This window comes from Calonectris borealis, chromosome 3, assembly GCF_964195595.1.
Source record: "Calonectris borealis chromosome 3, bCalBor7.hap1.2, whole genome shotgun sequence".
NCBI classification, from domain to species: Eukaryota; Metazoa; Chordata; class Aves; order Procellariiformes; family Procellariidae; genus Calonectris; species Calonectris borealis.
This window is the reverse complement of record NC_134314.1, coordinates 88,328,471-88,355,776: the sequence shown is the minus strand read 5'-3', so window position 1 is coordinate 88,355,776 and position 27,306 is coordinate 88,328,471. Positions and strand designations below refer to the sequence as shown.

At 39.2% G+C, this 27,306-nt stretch overlaps 2 protein-coding genes across 17 annotated transcripts in view; one reads left to right on the top strand and one right to left on the bottom strand.

The window, feature by feature from the left end:
- Positions 1-26,650, bottom strand: part of SDCCAG8 (SHH signaling and ciliogenesis regulator SDCCAG8) — a 118,411-nt gene extending 91,761 nt beyond the window's left edge. For 4 of the 16 annotated variants that reach the window (XR_012673089.1, XM_075146546.1, XM_075146554.1 and 1 more), the window contains exons 1-9: positions 26,125-26,650; positions 14,324-14,500; positions 14,134-14,216; positions 9,224-9,337; positions 8,684-8,809; positions 8,242-8,382; positions 6,798-6,862; positions 4,405-4,593; positions 2,091-2,229 (exon numbers count right to left, since the gene is read on the bottom strand). Coding sequence is in view for 15 of the 16 variants with exons in the window: in XM_075146546.1 (XP_075002647.1) it covers positions 2,091-2,229; positions 4,405-4,593; positions 6,798-6,862; positions 8,242-8,382; positions 8,684-8,809; positions 9,224-9,337; positions 14,134-14,216; positions 14,324-14,500; positions 26,125-26,191 (1,101 nt within the window). In the remaining variant the exon portion in view is untranslated. Of the gene's footprint in view, positions 1-2,090; positions 2,230-4,404; positions 4,594-5,209; positions 5,315-6,797; positions 6,863-8,241; positions 8,383-8,683; positions 8,826-9,223; positions 9,338-14,133; positions 14,217-14,323; positions 25,203-26,124 lie in introns of those variants that run through there. The other 12 variants (XM_075146550.1, XM_075146548.1, XM_075146551.1 and 9 more) reach the window with 12 other exon arrangements.
- A 157-nt stretch (positions 26,651-26,807) lies between these two features.
- CEP170 (centrosomal protein 170) overlaps positions 26,808-27,306 on the top strand; it is a 105,094-nt gene continuing 104,595 nt past the window's right edge. The window contains exon 1 of the mRNA XM_075146544.1: positions 26,808-27,082. The gene's annotated coding sequence lies outside the window, so the exon portion shown is untranslated. The remainder of the gene's footprint in view (positions 27,083-27,306) is intronic.

Genomic DNA, 27,306 nt, shown 5'->3' with positions numbered 1-27,306 from the left:
TTGGGCTCTTCACAAGGGAAGAAAATTAAACCATAATTTTTAAAGAATGCTTTAACAGTCTCCAATAGTTTATGTCAATTCTGCAGGACCCTCCTCAGGGTCTCCTTCCTACCACAAGTCTACCTGGGTGAGGGAATCCCTCTGTTGATGCCTTGAATCCTTTTCTGTAGGAATTTATCATCAGCATCAGCAAACAATTGTCTGCATAAGACTGGTGTATTTTGGTAGACATGTAAAACAATGCAACTCTAGAAGAAATAAGTTGCAAGAAGAAATGTGCATTTTGTTAGCTCCACTGTTTTGACTACATAATGAGCAGTTCAAACATTTATACACTCTTGGATTTGATTCCACTATGGAAGTTTAACCTTACCAGATCTCCTCCTTGCTCAGTGTAATAGGCAAGAGGTCACAAACTACAGAGACAACCGAAGGACAAGAAAAAATGGCAGTTTTAAATAATAAACACCTGAAGTTAGACTTTCTGTAAACAGGGTGATGAAACTGCAATTATAACACATTGGGGTTCCAAATGCTAACTCCTCACTTTTCCTGTCTGGACTGTTCCTTTGGATTCCATGATAATCACAAAAGAAAACAGCACTTCACCTTAAGAGTAGAATAGGACTTGGAAAATAAAGGATGGTTTGTATTTACCAAGAGAAATACCAGTACATGTAAATATGCTAAATTAATGCAGCATAAGTAAAGGATTTCTGCCTGTTCCTTCATATGACAACAGTTTTCGAGCATGGGAAAAACTTGTATACAAACAGATAGCACTTCACATTTCCTTGCTGCAGTAAAGAGGGTGGCCAGTAGAGACCCTACGGAGCTGCTTTCTTTATGTGGCAGAAATAGTATAGGTATGAAGACCCTTTTTATTAAGGATTCTACAAATTCGTCTTACTAAGTTTTATGCTTAGTCCACATTTCTAACATGAGCTACACTGAATAAGAATTTATAGGGATTTTCTTTTTAAATATTAAAATAAAGATTTCCAACTCCAAATGAAAAAAGGGGAAGATCAGATAACTTCACTTCATGGCATAGAGGAGGAAAAGTATTTTGTGCAGTTTTACATAGCAGTAAGTGAATAACATTTCTATCAGACAACTGTGGAACCCACTCCAAAAAAAGTAAACAAGTAAGCAATTTAAAAATTTAACTCCTCAGGGACAGGATGTGACAGGTGAACAGTGGGCTCAGAAGAATTCTTTCTCTCTTTGTTCAGTAAAAAACAAGATGCTGTAATACTCTGAAATTAAATTTAAGAAGTACACAGGATTTCCAACTCTCGTTATTTTTTTCCCCACTTTTATAGTTAAAGACCCTACACACACACACTCTCTCTCTTATAGCATTGGATGAATAATACCAATTTGATCAATAGAACAATTATATCAATCTTGTCCATTATTAAAAACACCAGCATTTCATTTAAAAAAAAAAAAAAACAACCCTCTCTCAATCCCATAGTAATTCACTAATAATACAGTAGATGTCACTAAATATCAAGGAAATAATTTAGGTCAGTATCAGTGGATTGTATATAGTAACTAGGGCTAACACAAGCATTAGATCAAAACTGGTTTTATCATTATTATTTACATAGCACCAAAAGCTTCCTGTAGGTAGCATCAGACAAGACTTCTCATCTTCAAAGAGTTATGTTAGCTAATCAGTTCTTGCACTGCACTCATCTGAGGCAAAAAAGTTGTTTGTAAGCATTTTAAATATGCTTTCCAGAGTAGCTCAGAAATGTGACATGAGAATTACCCTCCTACAGGACATGAATGCCTTTGAAAATTCTACCATTTAATTTCTATCACCTAGCTGTGGAACTATGTCAGAATTTAAATGATGGCCTAAGAATGCAACACGCCCTACAGCCTTGATGAGAATTTAAGAACTCAAATATAGAGTTCATGTTGCTGCTCAGAAACAGCCACACTGTTTTTTAAATCTACTACATCATATCAACATGTGATAAAGGTCTTACGCGTGTATTCTCTCATCAGCATGAAAACTAATTAGCATTTGCAGTAGATCTAAATACTGAAAAGCTCTCGTTTCTTGATGAATTTACCTTTGTTTTTTCTAAATTGGCCTCTTCTGCCATTTGCACAGCTTGTTTAACTTGCTCACAAGCATTAGATTCTCTTTGCTGCATCTCTTTCATGTTTCGTCTCAGTGAAACAAGTGCATCCATCAAGTCATCTCTTTCTCTGCGTATAAAGAAAAACTAGATATTTCTTCTATATCTTTTCTCAAGAGAAAAAACCCCAACAGGTATATCAAATATAAAATGTTAACAGATAAAAGACATAAGGGTGGTAAGTGAAGCAAGACTAAAGCCAGCATGGGTTAAGAGTGAAAGACAGTATACTGCTGGCTTGGCAGATATTAAAAATATCATTTGTTTGATGACCAGTCCTTCACTTCAGAAAGACGGACCATTAATGAAACTGCCAGTAATGACAGCAGAGCTCAAGCCATAAATATACTGAAGCTGAGCAACATTTTGTTGGCATTACAAAATGGGGATCCATGCTAAAAACAAAACAAACAAACAAAAACCCCAAACCCCCTCCCCTCCAAAAAAAAGGCAAGTTTCTGAAAAAACGGATTGAAGCAATATGAAATTACACTGTCATTAAATGTAAAATAGGGAGCAAAAAAACAAAAGGAAGGATTAGGTTCAACAAATAATTTAGATCACTAAGTATATCAAATGAAAATCAATAGCCCTTTGCTGCAAACTGGAACTAAACTAAACAATACGACTTCTGGATTCTACATCCCCTCTGAACTTTTGTTAATTAAGAAACTGATTTCTATACCAAACGGTGAAGCACAGTCAGTAAAACTGTAATACTTAACTTCACCTTTTCATTATTTTGATATGTTGAAAGCTTTTAAATTAAGAGTATAATTTTCTGTGTTTTAAGTGCAACTAGAGATTCTGGATGAAAACTATTGGGTTTGGTGTTTTTTTTTTTTCCTTCATGTTGTGTGGAATGGTAACACAGTTGTATTTGCCAGAGAGCTAACAGTCATATTTTGAAATTTCATTTCAACAAGATTTGGACAAAGTCCCTTTGAAAATCCTACTGAAATATCTTTCTTTTTAATAAGTTGCATCACAGGAAGATATAACTTTCAGATTTTGTTAAATCTCAAACTGAAATAATGGTTTAAGAAAGATAAATAGGGCAGCTCAAATCTTTTATTTCAAACTGCGCTATAATATAAGATGGCAAGAATGTACTGATTTATAGTTTGCTCATATTTTCCAGTGTCTGTGACAAATAATTACTTTTTTTACGAAAGTAGATTTTGAAACATGACTTTTCAGCAACAGAGAGCTTTCCCAGAAAATTCTTGGACTTGACAATAGAAAAATACATAAATCTGGCAACAGTCATCTAATGCGTAGAGATAATATCCATTTGACAGACTATATGTACTATGTCCTTTCAGGTCTAATTGACCCACTACCTCATCTCCAGCAGGCTCATTCTAAAACTTCAGCAATCCTAAGAAGCTTCAGATATCTGACAATAAATAGATGACTGTTTAACAAACTTTAAGAAAGTTGCAGTATCCTATCATTATTACTAGCAAGTAGAAAGGGAGAGATTTTTGAAGATGATTGACTAGCAGAATTTCTTAAGGAAAAAACATTTTAATGCTGTTCGGATTTCTGAATTATATATATCACATTCAGCCTGTATAGCTGGTTTTTTAAATAATTTAAATGAAAGCTACAATTAAAAAAAGGCTGCAGCAAATAATTTCTTTTTTTTTTTTATCCAAAGGAACTTTTTTCCCTGACTTATTGTAGTTACGGAGGAGCAATGCATCCTATCCCAAACACCTGACCTACTAAGCAAATTCAAGGGGAAAAAAAAAAAAAAAAAAGGATTACACTGCTGATGTATCCTAAAAGTTCCCCAAATGTAAGGAGAATAAAGTGGAGCCAGAAAAACTGCTAACTACAGAAAGATAAGAAATTTTTGCAAGAAGTAATCAATCAAAATACATGGACTTCCATAATATTTGTTCTGACAGAGTGAAGGGTTTGTTTGTACAAAAAGTGCAGGAAACAGACTATCAACATTCTGATTATCTGGACAGGCCAAGGTATCACAATTACAAGATAACGACTAACATTCTTTCCCAGTTGAAATAAGTAGCAAAACTACCATGGATTTCAAAGTGGTTGGGACCTACATTCACATTCTGCCATTGATTTTAGTATTACAGCTTCAACTTGGGAGTCCATTGTTCTGTAAGTGCACATCTCTCTGTGAACACAACCCAACACATTGAGACTACTTATATGGTTTAGTGCAAGCCACTGTACTTTCAATGAGAAAATAAATACCCCCCAAACCTACTTTGTTACCCTCTCAATGGTCTGCATGTGAACATTAGAATGAGTCTGTGCAAGAACTGCCTCGTGTTGTGCGCATTTCAGACACAGGCCACCAACCCGGCTAGAATTTGTGGCTGAAACAAGTGATTTCTGGTGTTTTAGCCTTTCTTCCAAATCTTTGCATGTCTTCTGAGATTCTGAAAGGTCTTTCCTAGAAAAAAGAAATAAAAAGTATTATTTGAGCAATCAAACATTTCTACAAGTTATATTTATATTTACAAGTTATATTTATATGCAACATATAATTACAGATGCAACCTAAAAAGAACTGTAAGAATCCCTGTAATGAACGTTATTTTACACATTTCAGTAGGCTAAGGAAGACTTTAGCAGAGAAATAATAGTTGAACTGCCCAATCAAAATTATTAATAGACAAAACAAAATTATATTAATTTGTTCCTTCCCTCTGTAGTATCAGAAAAGTGAAGTTACACAGAAAATTATTAGATAAAACTTGTAAGCTTACATATTGTCTGACAGAGTAAAGGATTCATTAGCAAGAAACACTATAAGCTGTATAAATATTTCAATACCCTATCTAACATTTTTTCTGTTGGTCTTACTAATAATATCACTAACTTCACATTTCTTCTCTACTCTAAAATTAAGTGTAAAATTACAATATAAAGTAAAAGTCCCCTATGCTCCCTAGACAAAATCCAGATGTATTCAGCACATTTGCTCTGATCAGCAATACACACAGAGGTCAACTACATCTCCAGAAAAAAAACAGGGTAATTTTTTTACTTGTCTCTGAAATTTTTACCAGGTGCTCTGAAGAATTTTCTCCAGAATTTCCAAGCATCTGTCAGGCTGGGGAGAGCGCAAGCAGTAGGAATGCTGACATCAGGAAGTTCCAGACAAACGCACACTGTGCACATATAGATCAATTTGACAAATTGTGCAATGAATCCAAAGCTTTTGGTTTGTTACGCAGGCCATCTGGGCAGCATACACATAGTAAGTCTGACACATTCTGGTTGCATTGGATTTAGTGTGCACATGATACATACACTGCATGCATGCTTATTTCCATCTGGGAAATCTTCTGTGCACTTTTTCCAATTTTAGTAGTTGGTCTATTAAATATAATCCACTATAACCTGAACAGAATTTGCTCTGCATCTATCCTTAGACAGTCATGGTACAATAGACTTATTGTTGGGAAATCTTGGACAGAAATCAGCGAGTCCTATGTAAATTCATGCTTAAAATTAAAAACAAGGATAGTCCCACTGAAAGCGATATAATTTCTCACTTTAATTAAAATTTAGCAAATGCTCAAGCGCTTTGCAGAACTTACAGTTTGAAAGATCATGCCCCTTAGGAGAAATCAAGAGACTGAATAATGTACTTGTGGAAATTTTCAGACTATTTTAGCCTCCAATATTTATTTCTAAGCATATATAACACTTCAAACCAAGGTGATGGGGGAGGGGAATTGGATTACATAGCTGAAATTTAAGATCCTCCTTTACTTTCACTAGCACAATTGGCTTTGCACGTTTAAGATTTCACCACTGCAGAGTGCATATTTAAACTTGTCTCCCTACCAGTAACTCTTTTTACATACACACAAAAGTCTAGAATTTTCAGATATATGAAACCACAATTTATTTAGGGAAAAACACAATTAAACAAAGTCAGAAGCAGCATCATGAATGCAGGTGTAGAGGGGGAAGTTTACTGCAGAACACCAAATCCTAAAGTGGTTGCCTGTACCTCTGTTTTTCCCATAGTTTGCTATCTATTCAAACCTTAATATTTTGAGAAATACATGAGGACTTATTTTCAAATATTTTTGTGTTTAAAGATATGCAGGTTACATGACTGGAAACACTGCCTGCATGCTTCAAAACTATGCTTTCCTGCTCCAAAATCATTATATGGCCTAAACTAGTTCAATGCTTAAGATTTCTAAAACTTGCGATATGAAATATTAGTAGAAGAAAGCTAATTCTGGAAGAGCTCACACAAGTTAAAATTTTAACTTCTCTTTTTTTCTTTGATTGGTCTACCTTAACAGACATGATGTTTCTATAAAGAAAAAGAGTAAAAAGGATAAAGGCATTTTATATCAAGTTGTAATTTCTACTAATACAATAATTCAATTGAATTTATAAAATTTATATATTTCTAATGTTGCTACATAATAGCAGTACATTCAATTTTGCCACATTTATGTTTGAGAGAACTTCATGTAAAATCAGCTTTCAGGGACACTATCAGAAAACACGACATTCCGACATTCGGGCATCTCTTACTTAAATTCCAATTAAGAATGGTTCATGTTGTTATGAAGTGCTAATTTATTAACAATAATTTTAAGAACAAAAATAAACATTTCACTTTACCTTAGAGATTGTATTTGAGCATCAAGGACATTGACTTTTTCTTGATAAAGAAGTTTTAGTTTCTCCTTTAGAAAAGATGGGAGAAAATAAATGTCTTTTGCTTTCTTCATAATATTGTCTTTACAAATAAATCTAGACATTAGCCATGTTCATTCTTTTTCTCTGAAGATACAAACTTGTTGAAACACTAGTGTCAGAGAGATTTAAGTATTTCATACTTGTGAAAGTCTACAAAATGAACAACCCTCCCATTTTCTTATTTCCATACATCTTGCCAGATCCTCATATGGTAAATTGCTCCATCTTCAGTTGCAGCCATCTACACTAATTTACACAAATTGATGATCTTGTCCCAAGTTTGCTGTCACTCTCCCACAAGTCAGCAGAAATAAAAGAGGAATTCTGAAGAACTTCAAGTAGACAGGCTATTTATTTTTAATATAGTGAGTTACTCTTATTACCAGGTGAAGAACTAGATATATAAATCAACCACACCAATGTTAAATACAATGGTGATAACGAACTAGATAAAACACCAGAAATTTAGCTCCCTATGACGTGTAGAAAGAAGTCACAATCAATATGATTCTCTTGCTTTAAATACGACAGATGTAGAAAAAGTGCAATTACTGTAAAAACTAGCTTTCAAACAACTGCAGGCGTTAGGGATCACTGAAGAGGTTTTCAGCTCTAGATGAGGCACAAAAATGATAAAACTATATTTTACTGGGAAAAATTAATAAATACACATAATTATCTTGAAGAATTAAAGTACCCTTTAAATTCCACAGCACACATATGCACATGGATAAAATACACCAAAACTTTCAGTTAACCATGTTTTTCCCAAAAGATGGCAATGCTACCCCATTGATTTAGAGCAAAAAAATTAAGAATAACTTCCCAAACGAAAAATACAGGATAGAGATAACATTGTCTTTGAAACACTAGGGCTCCTCTGTATCTCTAAAAGCGCAAAATGTGTAATTCAGCTTAGGGAAAACACACTGCACAAAGCGACTTTTGTACCTTACTGAGCGTGCGCTGCTCCAGGAGCAGAAAGACTCATTGCAAAAGAGCTTGCCTGGAGGGCTACCTAAATTACACCAGCTAGTTCCCACTTGCTTGTGCACTGTGTTAGTGCTAAGAATCTCCAAAGTACAGTGGAGCCATCACTGACAGGACATTCTTAAAGTAAGACTTATCTCTGGGAAGTCAACATCTGCAGATACAACCTGCCATCTGTGTCTAACTGGATAATAATATTAATTAGGGTATAACGAGAAGATGAGGTTTAAGAGAATAAAATTTGACCTCAGATTAAGATTCAGTCAACGAAAACTTCTGTATGTCTTTTACAAAATTAATCATCAGAACTGCAGCAACAACAAAGCACCAAATGGTTTTGCAAAGGTATGACTCTGCGAAGAAAGTTAATACCAACCAGTTCTACAGGCCATTTTTCTATTTCTCCAACAGCTACTGTAACAAAAGCCTGATCTTTGTTATGTGCTGGTGATGAGGTGACAGGCTGATGCATGCTACAGTCATTACCACCTACAGGCCAGGAGTTCTGAGTATTTGCCTAAAACAAAAATATTAATGCTTCAATTATAATTATGTAGGCTGTTTTTTTGAAACAAATATTAATTATATAAGTATTGAATCTTACCATTTTCATTACAGTAGAATATATGACCCAATAAACAAGTTAATTAGGTTGGCAACCTATGATAATGTTGTTATCCACAGAAATCCATGTTTACAAACTCTCATTGAATTTTAACTAAAATTCAATTTGCGGATAACCATTTATATAGCCTTCCTTAAAAAGAATCAGGTCCCTGAACACTGATTAAAACAACAACAGAAAAATACAAACTTACCGAGGCATCTAAAAGAGTTTGTTCTCTCAACATATATTCCCCAGTTAAGAATTTCAGTTTCTGATGGAGTTCCTCATTTTCAAGTACAACTACTTGTACTCGATCTTTCATCCCAGACAATTCCTCCTATACGATACAGGAACTGCATGTAAAAGGATCCTTGAGAAGGCTATCCACATTTAAATACATCTTGATACCAAAAGTCTAGATTAACATTCTCAACTATTTTAACCCTTTTAGAGAGAATAAGAATACTCAAAAGACAGATTTTGTATTTTTGTAGCTAGGATTTCCATATAACTTCTTAAAAAAAAATTGCTTATTTGTATTTGTGATAGGACGTAAAAATGCCTTTGAAGACCTTTAAACACTATACAGGCACCAAGACGCATGGTAAGGCTCAGTATCTACTGAACTGCGTTTGGCTCAGTTTTGGTCATTACAACAATCAACCTCAAGACTAAGTGTAAGCTGTTTTTAAAGCAATTCTTCATATTTAGGGGACCAGGGGTTTAGTAGGTGAAATATGTTGTCTAGTACCTTGCAAAACTTCACTTCTGCTTCTAAATGGTTAATGTACTGTGACTGATCATTGAGTATAGGAACAAGATCAGAAAGGGCTGGTAAGTCTCCAGTTGCAGCTTCTGGGGGTTTCTGAAGGAAGTAAAGAATAGCATGTGTTATATTCCGGTTTTCCATTTATTGCAATAAGATGTTGCTTGCACACAGAATACTATGTACGCTTAATAAAAAGTCACCAACTACTAGATCATGAGGAAGGGAGAAACAGTTAGAACTTAAGTTCTTCAATACAAAAAGTAAATATGTCACTTCTGTCAAAATGTACAGCTGCTTGATTAAGCACATCTATAAAGCAGGATTAAATCATATCCACAAACCAATTTGTAAATGAAATTCATACCGCTATTTCAGTGTATCATCCATTTTAGGCAAACTTAAGGGAGTATTTTCTTCTCTGTGAAGTAAATATAAAAATCCCTTGAATTTTAATGAGTTGTGGATGTGCATCAAAGGCAACTCCTCTAAACGTTCATTAACAATTGCTACAGAAACACAACTATGTCTGCAATTTTAATACCTCCATAGAAACACGGGAAAATGTGTAATAGGTATTACGTTTATCAAAGAACTTGATTGTTGGTATTTTAAAAGACAATTCTAAAAAAACCTTTCTGAAGACCCTATAAATAGGTAACATTTTTGATAGCCTCACAAATAACTAGTTAAAGAAGGTAATGAAGGGACTCCTTGTCCATTCAAGGTAAACAATTACATCTCTGCCTTGCGCAGCAAGATTTAAACAGGGATTAAACTTTTTACGAAATGTGAAAAACACAATCACTATAACTTTACAGCATTTACTCCTAAGAATACAGTACAGATAAAGAATGTAGATAAATGTTACTAAAATGCCCTTAAAATCATAAATTAGTTTCCTGAAAACTACAGCTTCTCTTTGATCCTATTAGCAATAAACAGTCCTCAGCAGTCTCATGAAAAGGACTTATCTAGACATTAAAAAAAAAAAAGTTTTTATAGTTTAATAATTTATTTAGTTCTAATGAAGTATAACATACTTTAAAATAATTTTAATGGAGTGACAGTATTAAGCATAAATATGTTAGTCTGTAATGAAACTGCCTTTGAATAATCACAAAAATATTTAATAGAGTCTCTACTTTCAAATTTAAATAGATCGGCTACTATCAGATCCACACTTGTCCTCTTTATGTATTTCAATATTGTTTTATTACCTTAGCTTGATATTCCACTATTGCAAATTTCATCTACTGAAAGAACTAAGTACAGTCTAATGCTAGTTGACAAATATGAACTATTTTAATTCCTGAAGCTAAAAGAAAGTATATCAATGCAAGCCATAATGTTTTGGTTTTTTTTTTTTTAATAATTAAAATTAAGACAGCCAAACTGGGACATATCTCTAAGTAGAACATACATTCTCTTATACAAAAGATGTCTGCTTTTTTCCACCAATTTACTGAACAGTTTTACTCATATTTGTAAAAGGGTAAATCCCTTCTTTGTATTCTTTTCTAGTAAGGATACAAAATTCACACAGCGTTGTTAATGGGGTCATCTCAGAGGAACAACAGGTACATTTCTAGCATTAGTTCACTATTCTGGATGAAAACTGGCATCTTTATGCTGATCCCTAGCCAGTTTTGAAACTGATACAATTCTAACATCTGTGATCTCGAGTCGGAAACACAGCTGGCATGGGGCTGTTTTGGATTTGTGCTGGCAACAGTGTTGATAACACAGGGATGTTTTCGTTACTGCTGAGCAGTGCTTACACAGAGCCAAGGCCTTTTCTGCTTCTCACCCCACCCCACCAGCGAGTGGGCTGGGGGTGCACAAGAAGCTGGGAGGGAACACAGCCGGGACAGCTGACCCCAACTGACCAAAGGGATATCCCATACCATATGACGTCATGCTCAGCACATAAAGCTGGGGGAAGAAGGAGGAAGGGGGGGACATTCGGAGTGATGGCATTTGTCTTCCCAAGTAACTGTTACGCGTCATGGAGCCCTGCTTTCCTGGAGATGGCTGAACACCTGCCTGCCAATGGGAAGTAGTGAATGAATCCCTTGTTCTGCTTTGCTGGCGTGCGCGGCTTTTGCTTTTCCTATTAAACTGTCTTTATCTCAACCCACCTCACTTTTACTCTTCCAATTCTCTCCCCCATCCCACCAGGGGAGAGCGAGCAAGCGGCTGTGTGGGGCTTAGTTGCCGGTTGGGGTTAAACCACAACAATGTGAAAAACTCCATTTCTATTCAAATTATTTTTCACTGAAAAACAGTGCTAATGTTTAACCTGAGAAACATCAGCGTAATGTATACAAAAGTGCTGAAGAATGGTTTCACTAAGAGGAAAATAATATATAGTATATTCTTCTAACAGAAGAACAGAGAACTTCTTAACACAACTTATTAACTCACATTTCTTTATTTAGAAGCCTCTACCTGCCCTTTCACAAGGCGAATGCCTGGTAGATCATTTGTGATTTATTTCTTTTTACCATTTTTACTAAACAATTGTTACCAATTAATTATATATTAATTGGGGGATTTTTCATTACTATTCTGATAATATAACATCTGTTACAGACTGAAAGAACAGATGTTAGGGGAGGCATATATTTAAAGTAGGCCAAATATTAAAATCAGAACTGAAAGACCCATCTGACCAGTATGAATTACCAAATGTTTATGCCTGAGTCTCAGAAATGCTGTTCACATTTCCATTCTTAATACTGAAAAGTTTACCATATAAATACAAGGATTTATAAAATATAAATGCTTGGCAGCTTTAGAGGCCAGCATTCTAGATGGTAACATGGGATGTTGGGATGTTTTGCCAACATCGCAAATAATTTGGCCCACCTTGTACTTTTCCAGAAGTAATTTCAAACCTCTAATGCCTCAAATTTCAAACCTCTAAACCCCAGAATTAGACGCTCTTCTGCTGGCAGTCTTTAATCTGCTGCCCTGTAAACTGTGAAGAAACAACAGGAATCAGTCAAAGGCACTCCAGCTATAACAACAGTGTCAGGAACCCAGGCTAGGTACAGTTAGGTTAGCCAAGACCCAGCCTGTAGATCTGCAGTTGTTGTATGAAGCAATCTTGCTGGGCCTTGACCTCAGGTGATGAGGTAGAGAGCAAAAGGAAAATCCCTGCCCAACCATCTGGGTGTAATCAAAGAAAAGATGTACTCACTTGATGTCTGTTGCAACTTTTTGTCAATGGGCAAGAGAAGGGAATTGTGTTAAGACAAATGTTATTTATATGTATGAAACGTTGTAAAGTTTACTAAACAGTATACTTTCTGTGAAATATTATATTTAGCTATAGACACATGTAGTCCTCTACTATTCAGTCGTCATCAGGTACTTCAGCATAATTCAATGAGAAAGGTTAAGGTTACTTATAATCTAAGTTTGCTTTCCTTGACCTTTGGGGAATCTGATTCTTCTTATACAAGAAGCATTTCTGCAGTGTCCAGTAAACCACCAGACAAGCTTGTATTTTATAAGGGTTTGGGTTTTTTTAGTGTGTGTGCATTTTTGTACTTCCACATTTTTTGAGCTTTACACTTGGTCTGTCTTCAGAACACTTTCACATCCTGGTTAGCAAGCAGATGGAGGACAGTTGAAAAGGAGAATAAGGCCACCACTTCACAAAATCTCTCTTATTGGAAACTTCAAGAGGAAGAAATGGGAAAATGCCCTATTGATACAGTAAATTCCCATCTTTTCTCTGTTTACTCCTCCAACACTTAATCCAGTCCCTGAAAGCACTGTCACATTTCTTAGAAAAAGTATCCCGTTTTCTGAATTTTTCCACTCTAGTAAAATTTCCCAATATAAGTAGAAAACTTTGACAAAGATGGATTAAAAGATGCTTTCCCTTCCCTCCAAAGGCTAAATACAAATTGATACTGATTCACGTCATGTCAAGATCAACCAATGATGCACCATTCCCTTGAGCTATAAAACATGAATTCTATCCTGCACCATTATAAGGCAAAAGTACCTGGCAGGACAATCAGACTAAACTCATGAATTTTAGAACACTCAGAAAAGTTGAACTTTAAATAAAATTTCTCAATGTCAGAACAGTAGAGCTAGGCTCATTACACAGGCTCAAAGCAACACAGCAGGAATATAGGCTTTAGATTGTTCTGCTGCTACCCCAACATTGACAGCAAAGAGCTGCTTGTCTTCCTTAGTATAAACCGAAAGTAGTCAGTGTAGACCCTCAAAAGATAAAACTGGAACAATGCCTTTGAGTTACTTTCCGACAGGAATACTAGTATCTAGCAGTATCTTGCTCTGTAACACTGCATGTACTTCGGTGCAGTTCTGCTGCAAGAAGGCTAGATCTGAGAAGCCCATGTAAGGGTGTAAACTAACTTTGACAGAGACCACTGCATTTTGGCAGAGAGCCTAGAAAACCTGTTGTTACATGAGCATCTCTAATCCTCTGAAGAAAAAGCATAGTTACAGCATAAGAAGTTACAGCCTTTGAGAAGCCTTAAAGTACAGTCAAAGGAAAACAGAGGCTGCTTTTACAGATATTTGTCCATATAGTCAACCCCAATTGTTTCTAAAACAAAAAGGATGAACTTTTGGTGGAAAGAAAAAGATGAGAAAGCTGAAAGCAATGTGGACTGTGACCCACACTGCATGGTCAACAAAAGAGGAGAAAAGTCTAAATCCTGTACTATAGATTTCTTTTTCTTCCGCTATGGTCATAAGCATACCAAGTTCTGGCCATAGCCTCAGGAATCTCCTATATTTCAGAATATAAAATGATTCAGTGCTTCTTCTTCTTCCTGGATACTAGAAAATTGATCTCATCATGCATGCTGTTCATTCAAACAAAACAAAAGAAACAAGAAACATACATAGAATGACATCTTCCTGCTTGACAGAGAGACTTCACTTTCCATTCCTTCTTGATGTTGCAACAAAATTTTAAGTTGATTAACTAGGAAGAGATAAAAAACATAATAACCAAAAAATACTTACTTTTTTCATTAAAATTAGTACAATTTCTAACAATTTTTAAACTATTTGCTTTCAGAGTAATCTTACCTGCGTGACTGCGCTGCAGTTCCTGCCAGGCTGCATTCCCACTTTCTTCATTGCCCCTGTCATCATCACTGTCCTTGTCCATAGAGGACTGGTCAAATCCAACTTCACTCTCACTCTTTGCAAACTGTCTTTCCTCCAAGGCATATTTCAGTTGATGGATGCTTTCACTAGCACGCTCTGAAAAAAAGTCACATCATTAGCCACAATAAACAACATAAAAGAAAGTATTTACTGACTGATATTTTAAATTTGAAAAAAAAATGGGAGAACTGAAAGCATTCAGCATCTGTCTGATCTAGAATCACCTCCCTTGACCTGCTGGCCACGCTTCTTTTGATGCAGCCCAGGATACAGTTGGCCTTCTGGGCTGTGTAAGAACACATTGCTGGCTCATGTCCAGCTTTTCATCCACCAGTATCCCCAAGTCCTTTTAGGCAGGGCTGCTCTCAATCCCTTCATCCCCCAGCCTGTATTGATACTGGGGGTTGCCCCAACCCAGGTGCAGGACCTTGCACTTGGCCTTGTTGAACCTCATAAGGTTCACACCGGCCCACTTCTCGAGCTTGTCCAGGTCCCTCTGGATGGCATCCCTTCCCTCAGGCAGGTTGACCGCACCACTCAGCTTGGTGTCATCTGCAAGCTTGCTGAGGGTGCACTTGATCTCACTGTCTATGTCATTGATGAAGATATTAAACAGCACCGGTCCCAACACAGACCCCTGCAGGACACCACTTGTCACCGATCTCCATCCGGACATTGAGCCGTTGACCACTACCCTCTGGATGCGACCATCCAACCAATTCCTCACCCACCGGACAGTCCGCCCATCAAATCCATACCTCTCCAGTTTAGAGAGAAGGATGTTCTGGGGGACCATGTCAAAGGCCTTACAGAGGTCCAGATAGTCCATCTGTAGTTCTTCCCACGTCCACTGATGTAGTCACTCCATCATAGAAGGCCATAGAAGTCCTTCCTGGTCAAGCAGGACTTACCCGTGATGAAGCCATACTGGCTGTCTCAAATCACCTCCCTGTCCTCCCTGTGTCTTAGCGTAGCTTCCAGGAGGATCTGCTCCATGATTTTCCCAGGCACAGAGGTGAGACTGACTGGCCTGTAGCTCTCTGGGTCTTCCTTTTTTCTCTTTTTAAAAATGGGGGTTATCTTTCCCCCTTTCTAGTCAGCAGGAATTTCACCAGACTGCCACGACTTCTCAAATACGATGGATAGTGGCTTAGCAACTTAATCCGCCAGTTCCTTCAGGACCCGCGAATGGATCTCATCAGGTCCCATGGACTTGTGCACCTTCAGGTTCCTTAGATGGTCTCAAACCTGATCATCTCCTACAGTGGGCTGCTCTTCATTCTCCCAGTCCCCGCCTTTGCCTTCTGCAGCTTGGGCGGTGAGGCTTGAGCACTTGCTGGTGAAGACTGAGGCAAAAAAGTTGTTGGGTATCTCAGTCTTCTCCATATCCTGGGTAACCAGGTCTCCCATTTCGTTCCGGAGAGGGCCCACATTTCCCCTAGTTGTCCTTTTATCACCAACGTACCTATAGAAGCTTCTTGTTGCCCTTGATGTCCCTGGCCAGATTTAATTCTATCAGGGCTTTAGCTTTCCTAACTTGATCCCTGGCTGCTCGGACAATTTCTCTGTATTCCTCCCAGACTACCTGTCCTTGCTTCCATCCTCTGTAGGCTTCTTTTTGTGTTTGAATGTCTCCAGGAGCTCCTTGTTCATCCACACAGGCCTCCTAGCATTTTTGCCCAATTTCCTCTTTGTTGGGATGCATCGTCCTGAGCTTGGAGGAGGTGATTCTTGAATATTAACTAGCTTTCTTGGGCCCCTCTTCCCTCCAGAGCTTTATCCCATGGCATTCTACCAAGCAGATCCCTGAAGAGGCCAAAATCTGCTCTCTGAAGTCCAGGGTAGGGAGCTTGCTGTTCTCCCTCCTCGGTGCCCTAAGGATCTTGAACTCCACCATTTCATGGTCACTGCAGCCAAGGCTGCCCTTGAGCTTCACATTCCCCACCAGCTCCTCCTTGTTGGTAAGAACAAGGTCCAGCATAGCACCTTCCCTTGTTGGCTCCTCTATCACTTGGAGAAGGAAGTTATCATCGATGCATTCCAGGAACCTCCCGGATTGCTCATGCTCTGCTGTGTTGTCCCTTCAACAGATATCGGGGTGGTTGAAGTCCCCCATGAGGACCAGGGCTTGTGAACGTGAGGCTGATCCTATCTGTCTATAGAGGCCCTCAACCTGCTCGGTCTTCCTGGTTGGGCGGCCTGTAGCTTGACCCTAAAATATTTCCTAGCATACGCAGCTTTGATGCTTTTCAGTGAAGCTAAAGCTCACGCTATATTTCATACAATGTGCAGGATTGGGCACCAAGAACAATGTTTTTGAATTCTAATGATGTCACCACACATGACAAAGCAATGTATAGCACAAGTAAAAAAAAAAATCTGAGCAAATGAAGTAAAAACTCAGCAAACCGAGCCAACATAAAACAGTGATTAAATAAAGACCGATGACTTCTAAAAACTAAATAAGAACACTCATCATTCTGGGAAAAAAAAAAAACAACAAAACAACAAAAACCTCTTTCCAGATAAATACAAATATTTTTATGAACTCTTTCAAGAACTAATTGACTTACTGGAGGGTGATACAGTAATGGTCTTTTCTCATTTTCAGTATTTTTTTTTATTTGATTCAGCTGACTTCACAAAAATGAAAAACTTTCCAATCATAAATGCCATATCACTCTGATATAGCTGAACATTTCCAATATGCCAGAAAAGAAACTTGAGAGATTTACAGCTGAAAGATGACAACTGGATTGGGAATCAGAAAATATGGGCTTGGTTTTAGATAATGATACTTCTAGTTCCCACCATAGGACCTCAGGCAACTCACTTATTACTTCTTTCTTTCTACTGCCTATGTACAAATGAAGATGAGCATTTCATTTCTCTTCCCTTTAAGCAATGTATATACTAACTAGAAAAAACAAAGTAGTAACCTAAGTATGGCTTAGGTTACTAATAACCTAGTATGGCTTTATGCAACGTTCAAAAAAGCAGGTTCTACTGTAATACCAAGCAAACCAAGAAAATGACCCATACATCAGTCACAAAGCGTACATGCTCAGTGAGACAGTCCACCACCACGATTCACAGCCACTTTGTCAGGAATATATGAAGACATGTTTCTTTTATGTTTCTCCAAAGTAATGCCACAGTCATTTGTGACTACCAGTCAAAACTACCCTGAATCAGAAAAGTTTCACTAATAGCTAACAGTTATTAATAATTTAAAACAAAACAAAAACCCACACTCTCAAAACCTTACTTGACTTTCAGAAACATAAAATCATAGCTATTTTCTTCACTTAGCCCTGAATTCTTTGGAGGGTTGTTCTCCCCTAGGACTACTGCATATGAAACATTTACGTATAAATGCCCACAGAACAGGAATTTCACTCTTGTGAGACAAAGCTTATAAGGTAACATCTTTTATAAGTAACTGCTACAACTAGAAAAATGGCAAGATTTCCAGCACGCCTTCTTCATTTATTTTTACGTTTTTAATCTGTAAATTGAGATGATGCATAAATAACTAACTCAAAATATTTTTTTCTCATAGGCAAAAAAAGCTTAAACAAATAATCATAGTTAAGAATTTGCTAGGTAGAATTCAGAAGACATGCCCCAGAGTATAATATACACTGCTGGTTACAAATGTTAATAGCTCCTTTCTTCCAAATGGAAAGGTGAATAGCAGTTCAAGTCAGAGAACAAAAGCTAGATATTTATTTCTGCCTTCACTTTATCTTTTTCAAGTTCACATCACCTTGACTGAAGTTAGGAAATCGATTTTTGTCCCCACTGTAATGGTTTTCACAGTCCTTTTCAGTCTTTTTCTCTGCTTGATGTAACTTACCAATAGCTTATGAAATATAAATACCCCCCAAAAAAGCATTATATTTAAGAACATGGTTCTCAGTTCAGTATGCCAGCCATCACTCACTTTTTGGCAATGCTAGTTTTTAATGAAAACCTGACCTGCTTCTGACCTATTAATTTTCTCTCAGCGCTTATTTTTAAAGCCAGTCATCTTATGACTCACATCACCACTTTTGATTTTCAGGTACTCCATCCTTTAACGAAGTTAAGGTAAAAGAAGACATAAAAAGCACATTTAAAATAGTAATAATTTATTATAATAAACCCAAATACAATTCACAAGGCAATAACTCAAAAAAGAGGGGTTTAGGTCAAATATTTCTCTATTGGCATACTAAAGCTATTCATCCATTCTTGAGCGTTCCAGGATGCTATGAGCATGGGAGAGCTAATTGAGAAATGGTAGAAGTATCTCATTGATGCAATGGCTTAAATATTTAGCAAACTATGTTGCAACTAGTTGTTGCCAAGAAATGTTCAATGTCAGTTAAGTTGTTATGTGGTGCGTCATTTGATAGCAATAAAATTCTTTCATTTCCCCATTCACTGTAGACCTGTCAGAGAACCCCAGAGTATCAATATTTGCTCCATAGCCAGTGAAGAACAACAAACCAAAACAAACAAAAACCAAACAGGCCCGTATACAGTTTTTCACAGAACTTCTCTCTCTCCGTAATATTACAGCTTCTGAACGCCAAGCTACTACTTTATCCTCAAAGATAACATAGATCTTCTTATGTTTCTTACGCTTTTTCCATAAATATACTGGGCAGTAGTAGCGAAACACATTAAAATCATTATCAATGGCCCACTGATGTCTACTTTTCTTGACTACAGTTTCCCGTCTCTGGAATAATGTCACCACATTTTTGAAAACTTCATCACGTATTTGCCAAAGTTTCTTAAAAGCCTGCCGATTTCCAAATTACAAAAGTTGCTGCCATAAGCAAAACACTCACCACTGGGAAACTGGGAGTTAGGAGCTTCCGATGGTCTGTCTTTACATTCACTAGACACCAAAGAGCTAACATTTACTTCAGTAAGAGTTGAACTGGATGTGTAAAAGGGAATAAGTACATTATAAGATTTTTTTCCTAAATAAGGGACATAATTTTGGGCATTAGGATAAAAGACGATGCATTACTGAGTAGAAAGATTACATTTGTTGTTTCTGCCAATGTAAAAATATTCTTTTTAAATATGGAAGAAGTAGAAAGAACCTCTGTGGATGCAGACTATTGGACACCAAAGAACCTTTGCTTAAAGACAACATGATAATTTTGTAATGAACTTAGAAGTCATTAATTTTTAAGTGCTCATACATTCAACCTAACTTTTGCAGTTAGGCTACTCCTGTAATAGTACATTTCATAGAAAGAGGGCCTCAGTAAAAACATACTGCAGGAAACTGCTCGCATGCCATACTGTGATTTGAATATCTAAAATTCAATCAGCACTTTTCTTTTCTACATCTTAACAAGACTCTACCAATAAAATCCAAACATGTATTTCTATTGTATGATAAAACTTCATTAATGTTTAGGAACAGCTGAGGACAGAAATGAAATTGGACTTATCTGGATTAAAACTTAAAAAAAAAAAGATTTTATTTACTATAAAGCTCTTTGGTTTTCAGTGTTTAAAGGATCTGAGATGGTTAAGAAAAATGGCAAGCTGGCAACAAAACCTGATGGATCAAACTCGATACATCAAAAAAAAGATGCAACTGCTCCACAAAAATGCTGTCAAATTGTCAACTATCATGTATAAATCACAGGCAGTACTTGCCACAAGGGACAGGCAGATAACTTATCTAATGCCTTAGCACTGACATAGCTGACCAAACACCTAATAGAAAGAAATACATTACTGCTTATTATTTCAGAGATAGAAGTAACCAGGGTTCCTAACCCGGGATTGAGACCATGCCGTTCTAGGTACAAACATATTCCTACCGCTCAATTCATCTAAACATGAATGCTACTTTGGACTAGATTAAGTTCAGAAAAGTTATTGCTTTAGGCAATACCAATAGGGCCCTGACTGAAACATTAACTAAGGTTCAAAAAGCACGTGCCATATTTCTACATCCTGAATAAAGATACTCCTCTGTCCTGAAAGAAGCATTGATAACTCTGGTTACTTTCTGTACTCACTGTAACTACAAAATCTAAGTATTACTCCCTGAAAATAAAGTACAGGTATCCTTTTTTCAGAGAATTATCTTTGTATAAATATAATTGGTAGGAGTTTTTTTTATATGGGAATGTCAGTACTACTGCTGAACAACAACATATTCTTTTACGTTGGAGATACGTTACAGATCCATTTAACTTGTGGAAAAAAACATTAAGATAAAGGCTAGAGTCAGGACACTCTGAAGTAAAATACAACACGGAAGAGGTAGTTGCATTTCCAAAGTAGTAATCACTTTTGGGGGGTGAGGGGCAGGGGGAGGGGGAAACAAAAAAAAACCCAAAACATTGAGAGAACAATTTGTCACTGAAGTGGAAACAGAAAAAACAGAGAAGCCATTGAACCGTGTTTGCCTTGCCTAAACAAAAGATGTTTTTTAAGACACTGCCCAAGACTGTCTATAAAGAGCACTCCTTCAAATGAAAGCACCAAAGCTACCTCATTCATGAACTCAGAAATGCCACAGAAAATACTTTGGGAGCTAATGGAAAGCTTAGCAAAGGAACCAACCATCCGAAACTACAGAATTGCCTGAAAGACATGGAAAATAACTCCAGCTGGTAGAAGTGTTAAGCCACATAAATTGAACAAACTACAACTGTAGGAAACAGTTGCCATAGGTCTGTCATCTAAAGCTAACGGCCCAGTTCTAACAATGTTTACAGGAAGAAGTTATGGCTATAAATTCAACAAACAGGTCACTTTCTGATATCCCATGGTTCCCTAGAAAGCAGCCCTAGAAAGTTAGAGAAGAAGGAATTACACTGATTCTTTAGGTCTTAAAAAAAATAATGTTAGAATTTATGTGAAACAATAACTGACAAAACAGAAGATTAGACCAGTTAGTGAAAACAGAAAGATGATGCCTATTTAAAGAACACTTTACTGTCCAAAAGTATATCAACTTTGACTTTGTTTCTATTGACACTTAGAAATCTAAAATAGTACATCATGTACCCCTTCTGGGGTATCATTTCAGCCAAATAATTGCTTAAAAATACTGAAACTGAGAATTTGCTTGTAAGTTTTTTTACTGTGTTTTGTGCAGTCTTGGAATTTACTTTACTTATCATTCTGATATGCAGCTATTCTTCTTCATTGGCTGCCAAACACAAGTATGCTACCATGCTACTAACATAGTACATGGCAGCTTTGAGACTGAAAGTATGCTATAAATTACTACCTACGCTGCTAGGATTTTACATGTAAACATTCAACAATAACAACAAGTGATATCAGGCTGTTCATAAACCAGGTCTCAAAAAGTCCTAAGATGTGTTTAACACTCAGATGTTTCAAAATAATGAATCATGGATCCATTTGATTTGGTTTCTTGGTCTCCATAGTTGCTTTGCATTATGTGAGAAATAAGTGGTTTTCAACACAGCTTTTACCAAATTATCATCTCTTACAATTATAGATTACCATTTACAATTTAATTCTTAGCTGCTTCAGCGTCACAGCTAACTTGGAGAGCTGGTAACTGGGCCACACACTCATTTTTCCTAGGATGGCTTTGACTTCACATCTCTCCTACTTTACTTTTGGAGTCACATAAAGCAGCCACAAAATGAAACTTTATTTGTAGAAGTCTTATATTTTCATCTGTTCCTCTTATAGCTTGCATCTTCATTCTCTGAAGTTACATAGGACACTGCACTCAATAATGGAGTGGAATACAGAACAATTTCCACATTTTCTTAGGGTAGATTTACAAGATGCGTATTATCAGGCACTGTCACTGTACCTAAAACGGATGGTCTCCCCCTCCTTTGCTCCTCCTCTTACACTGACTGGCCCAAAAGTGAGCCATTATTAAACTAGCAGAAAACTCAACATAAAAAAGTAAGTTAGCAGTTCTCTGTCCAAGGAACTAGGTGAACACTAGAAAGAAAGAAATGGGCTCTAAATAGTCTTCCCCATATATTTACTGCTGTTGCGAGAAAAGGAGAAAGTAGCAGGAAGCGATCATGCTCTGCTCTTGGCACTGGTGTAGCAGAAGGCCCGTTGGACATTCACACTATGCCTGCCAATTTTTAGTTATTAACATGAATACAATAGCACAGCACTTACTCTCCTTTACAAAGTACCTTTATTCCCTTGAGAATAACTTTTTATTAGAAATGTTATTATCTCCTAAAGAATTTGAGGTTCATTTGAAATGGTCTCAATTGTGTGCAAGTTTACACAGTAACCTAATAACCCCAACTGGACAAATACCACCCTCTTAACTCTGTATTACACATAACATTAAAGACTTCCATTATACAAGGTCTACACTATTCCGGAAAAGCCCTGTTAAAGGACCTTTGTTATTTCCTCAGAACCTCCCTGTTGGGCTCTAAGATCAGTTATGTCTTAGTCAGGTTTTTTGGTCTGGCTTTCTGTCCTCTGGCCACTACACTCAGTTTACCGAACACCTGGGCTCCCTGTGTGCCAGTCTTCTGAGGGATTTCCCTTTACAACAAAGCACGCTGCACTGAAGTAATCGATTACTCTTTGAGAACATATACGCTCTTCCATCAAACTGAATAAGGCTGTAAAATGATTCTTCTGATCTCCAGCATGGGTGGTGATAACCTGCTGCCATGTATCAGCCTGGGTCCAGATGACGTTAAGCACTACAGGCAATTTAAGAACACTGTATTCGAAAAACATCAAATAATGCCCTGAAATTCCGGAATTCAGATGACAGGAATGATGTGAATTTGGAGAAAAATCTCAAGCTGTGTAACTATATAAGAAAAATAGATAAAGAATTAGGTTTGACAACTTAGGCAGTAACAATGATCTATTTGTCCTACAGTAAATTCCTAATGGTAGCGGTAATGATGTGAGAAATGCTGTACAGGTCAAAGGAGTTAAAAATGGTACATCACTGAGAAATAAAGAGGTTCATTGAGAAACATAATGGAACTTATGTTATATTGCCCTGCACTGGGGTTATGTTTGTGATAATACCCTACTGATACCTACTCACTGAGAGGCACACCTGGATGTATGAAATCAAACCTATCTTGGCATTGTATGGAAAAAGTCCACGTTTCCCAGAATGGAAAGGGAAGCAGCCACCAGAACGTCATGTTCTGAAATGATTTAAAAAACATAATGGATCCAGTGTAAGGGGATCCAGTCAGAAACAGATAAAATGAAAGTAAGTTGCATGAACAGAATACATGCATCCAATCATTTGAGCTGTAATATTAGTCTTATACACAGTTAAACAGCCCAAATGCAAAATTCTTGAGAAAGGTCCTTTGAAAATACGAGTTAAAGAAGTCAGTTACAATGTCCAGATAACTTGGTACAAAGGCATGCTTCAAAACTTCACACATCAAAAGCCTAAAAGCTTGTCATGACTATGAAGATATCATATATGTGACAGTCCCCAAGCACTTCAACAGATTTTCTAGTTGAAAGAGAAATTCCATTGGAACATTTAAAATGCACAAAGAGCCCAAGACAAAAATCAGAAAGATTGGAGCTCTGTTGCAAAATGCTTCAAAAGCATATTTTCATGACAAGCCCGGTCTGAATCAAGGAACAAACTATAAAGTCCTTACCAAGCTTACCAAACTACACACACAAAAGAACATTTACATAAAGAAGTATTAAGCAACCTGAAATTATGGGAAATCATAGTAGGCTTGGAGAGCAAAGGTCTTTGGCTTCACCTGCTGTTACCACCTAAGGAAGCCGAGAACATCGCATTCTGCAGGGAGTCCAAGCAGGTCAATATAACCACTGTATCCAACAGTGGTTGGATGCCCCAGCAGGATGGACGTTGAGCAGAGCATGCTGCCTGCGCACTCCAAAATTTAAAGACACCAACACATCTCTACATCTCCTTAGATAAGAATGAACAGAAGAAATTTGCCTTCTCCACTGACTGCACGCCACCTTTTGGACTTGCCAGTAATCCAAAATGCCAGCATTGACTGGTCTTCATTGCCTAAAATGAAAAGGCAGGTCAACCACTGAGCTATCACAGAAAGAGAACATGAATTTATAAGATGTTTCAGTAACAGCGTAGCCCCTTCCCAGATTCGCATAAAAGCAAGCAAGCAAGCGTGAAAAAGTATTCTAGGTAAAAGATAATCACAAGCACTCTGAAAAGAAATGTCTTGTGAAATACACCAAATTTTCAACATATTGGCTGAGCTTCTACTTTTGCCTACACTAGTGCAGCAGAAATGAACAAAAACCGTTGAAGTGTGGCCTTTCTAAATGAAGCTATGTCTCTGTGAGTGACAATATTGTCTTGAAGCAGAAACATAGTGCCATTAGAAGATTTATTAAGCAGCAAAATCATATGTGTTCAGCTACGGTTTTAAAATCCTAATTTATCACTCCTCCTTTTTCAATAAAAGTCATAGCAGAAACCCTTTGCCTCCATGAAAGTCCAAATCCAGTACAGGAAAATTATCTAGTGGTTTTCCATACTCATCCACAGAAAAAGGAAACATGGTACAGTACTAAGATTACCCGTGTCTATGTATGGCAATTCATAGGTTTTTATTCATTGTTTTTACATATCACAAAAGGAACTCTATGCATATCAAGAGATGCTCTGATATTTGTCATTTTAACTATTCTACCTGCGAGTGCCAAGCAGCATCTACCTGCCCACTTAATCTACAGGAAAAGTAAATAGAGATGATCCTTCAAAGTTCTGTCTTCTGGAACAAACAAAATCCATCCTCAGCGCAAAGAACTGATGCTATTTTGAGAACAAAATATAAAATACTTGTTAAGAATCAAGTATCAAGTAGTTGTTTAAAAATATTTCCATCGTCTTAACTTTTTGCAATGATGTTTCCTATATTGCAACTAAACCTTTAATTCACTAATGACACAACACCTGCTCTGTGACCGGAACACAACTTTTTGCACCAAGTGGGGTGATGTACCCACAAACTATCTGCTGGCTTTCTTCAGAATTTGGACACTTACTTTGGCTAGTCAGAGCGGTCTTTAGGCTGGTAAAGCCCAGATGCCATACCTGAGAGATCAAGCACTCTCTGTCAGGCTATATACAATGCTTCTTCGATAAGAAGGCAGGTATGAAAACAGTTTACGACATGGGAAATAATCACTCTCGTAAGAATCAATTTGCACCCTCTTCTTTACCGCCTGTCTAGAATTTGATGTTTCAATGACAGCTGCAACTCTGACACGAACAACAACAAAAAAAACACCAAAAGAGGCAGCGGCCCTAGCAAAGCCAAGTTATGATCAGACAACGAGCGCGGTCGTATGAACTGCACCAGCGATCGGGTTTAGGGAGGACCAGAAGCAACTTCACTACTGCCGCCAACCGCACCGGGAGCGGCGCGGGCCGCGCTGTCTCAGCCCGGCCGCCCCGGAGAGTGGCGGGACGGCCCGGCCCCCGCGCCCCCCGGCTCCGCACCACCATAGCGGCGCACACGGGCCGGCATCGCTCCTCGCCGGGCACCCGGCGTCCCGCCGGCCCCCGCCGGCAGGCGCTGAGCGGGGTAGGGGACAGCCGGGTACGGCGGAACCCTCCAATAGAACCCAGGCCGGCAGCAGCGCACCGGGGCACCGGCTGAGGCGGGACCGGCCGGCGGGAGAAGCAGCCCGCCCGCACCCCGCGCCGCTCTGCCGCCGCGGTGCCCGCTCACCTCGGAGGCGCCTCTGGTACCGCTCCAGGGACTCCTCCAGGGCGGGCTCCCCGCGGGGCGCCCGCATGAGGACGCCGCCGGCTCCCGGGGAAGCAGCCGGCGCTGCCTCGCACCGCGGCGCCCCGCAGCGCTGGTGGGTAACAGTAGTTCGACCCGCTCTGCCTCCCCGCGCTCCGCAACCGCCACAGGCTCCCGGAAGAACCACAACTCCCACAATGCGTGCGGGGAGCCCCTCCGGCGCCTCAGCGTCGGCCGTTGCTACCCGCCACCGGCCGCGCCCGCCACAGCTGAGCGTGGCAACGCTCGGGATCCGCCACGCCCGCCCCAGCTACGCCAAAAAACTACAGGTCCCAGCATGCAGCGCGCCGCGCTGTGCCCCTTGGGAGGTGGAGTCCCCGCTGGCCGCCCGTCTCGCACAGCCGGCAGCGGGAGGAGGACGGTCGCAGCCTCCTCTTTCCCCTTTGTTGTGGATTGCGGCTGCATTCGCGCCTGCGCACAGTGCAGCTCTTCCGCCTACGTCCTCGGGTCCGCAGTGGCTGGGTATAGCGCAGGTCCAGTCATGGCCGCGGGGGATAGGAGTGGGAAGCGCTGTTTACCTCCCGCCACCGCGTACTCCGGCGCATGCGCAAGGGGCGCCCGGCGGTCGGAGCGGAGAAAGCTATTGTCTAGAGCTGGCGCAGGCGCAGCCCGGCTCCTCCGCCGCTCGGCCCTTGACGCCTGCGCACTACCTCCCCCGCCCCCCCCGCATTGTGTGAGCTCGGGCGGCGCCTGCGCAGTGCCGTGCCCCGCTCTGCCCGTTAGCCGCTATGTGCAGGGAATAACGTTGGAGCCGTTGCCAGAGGGACACCGACCGGAGCGCCCCGCCCCCGCCCCGCGGGAATGCCGGCTCAGTGAGCACCGGCGGCGACACCACCACGAGGGACGGCCCCTCCCCGGCGCGGCGAGCCTCCTCGAAGGGGTGAGTGAGGATGCTGCCGCCCTGGCCGCGGGTCGGGCGGGAGCCGTGAGGGGGAGAGGGACTGGGGTCGCGCCGTTTGTCCGCCCCACCATCCGCCCGGTGCCTATTGTGTCAGGCGGCCCTCGCCCGCCGGGCCCCGGCGTCGTGCGGCGGGGGCTGCGCCCGGCGGAGGGGGGCGGTAGCGCGGTCCGGCCACAGCCCGCTCCCCTTCCCCCGTCCCCGCT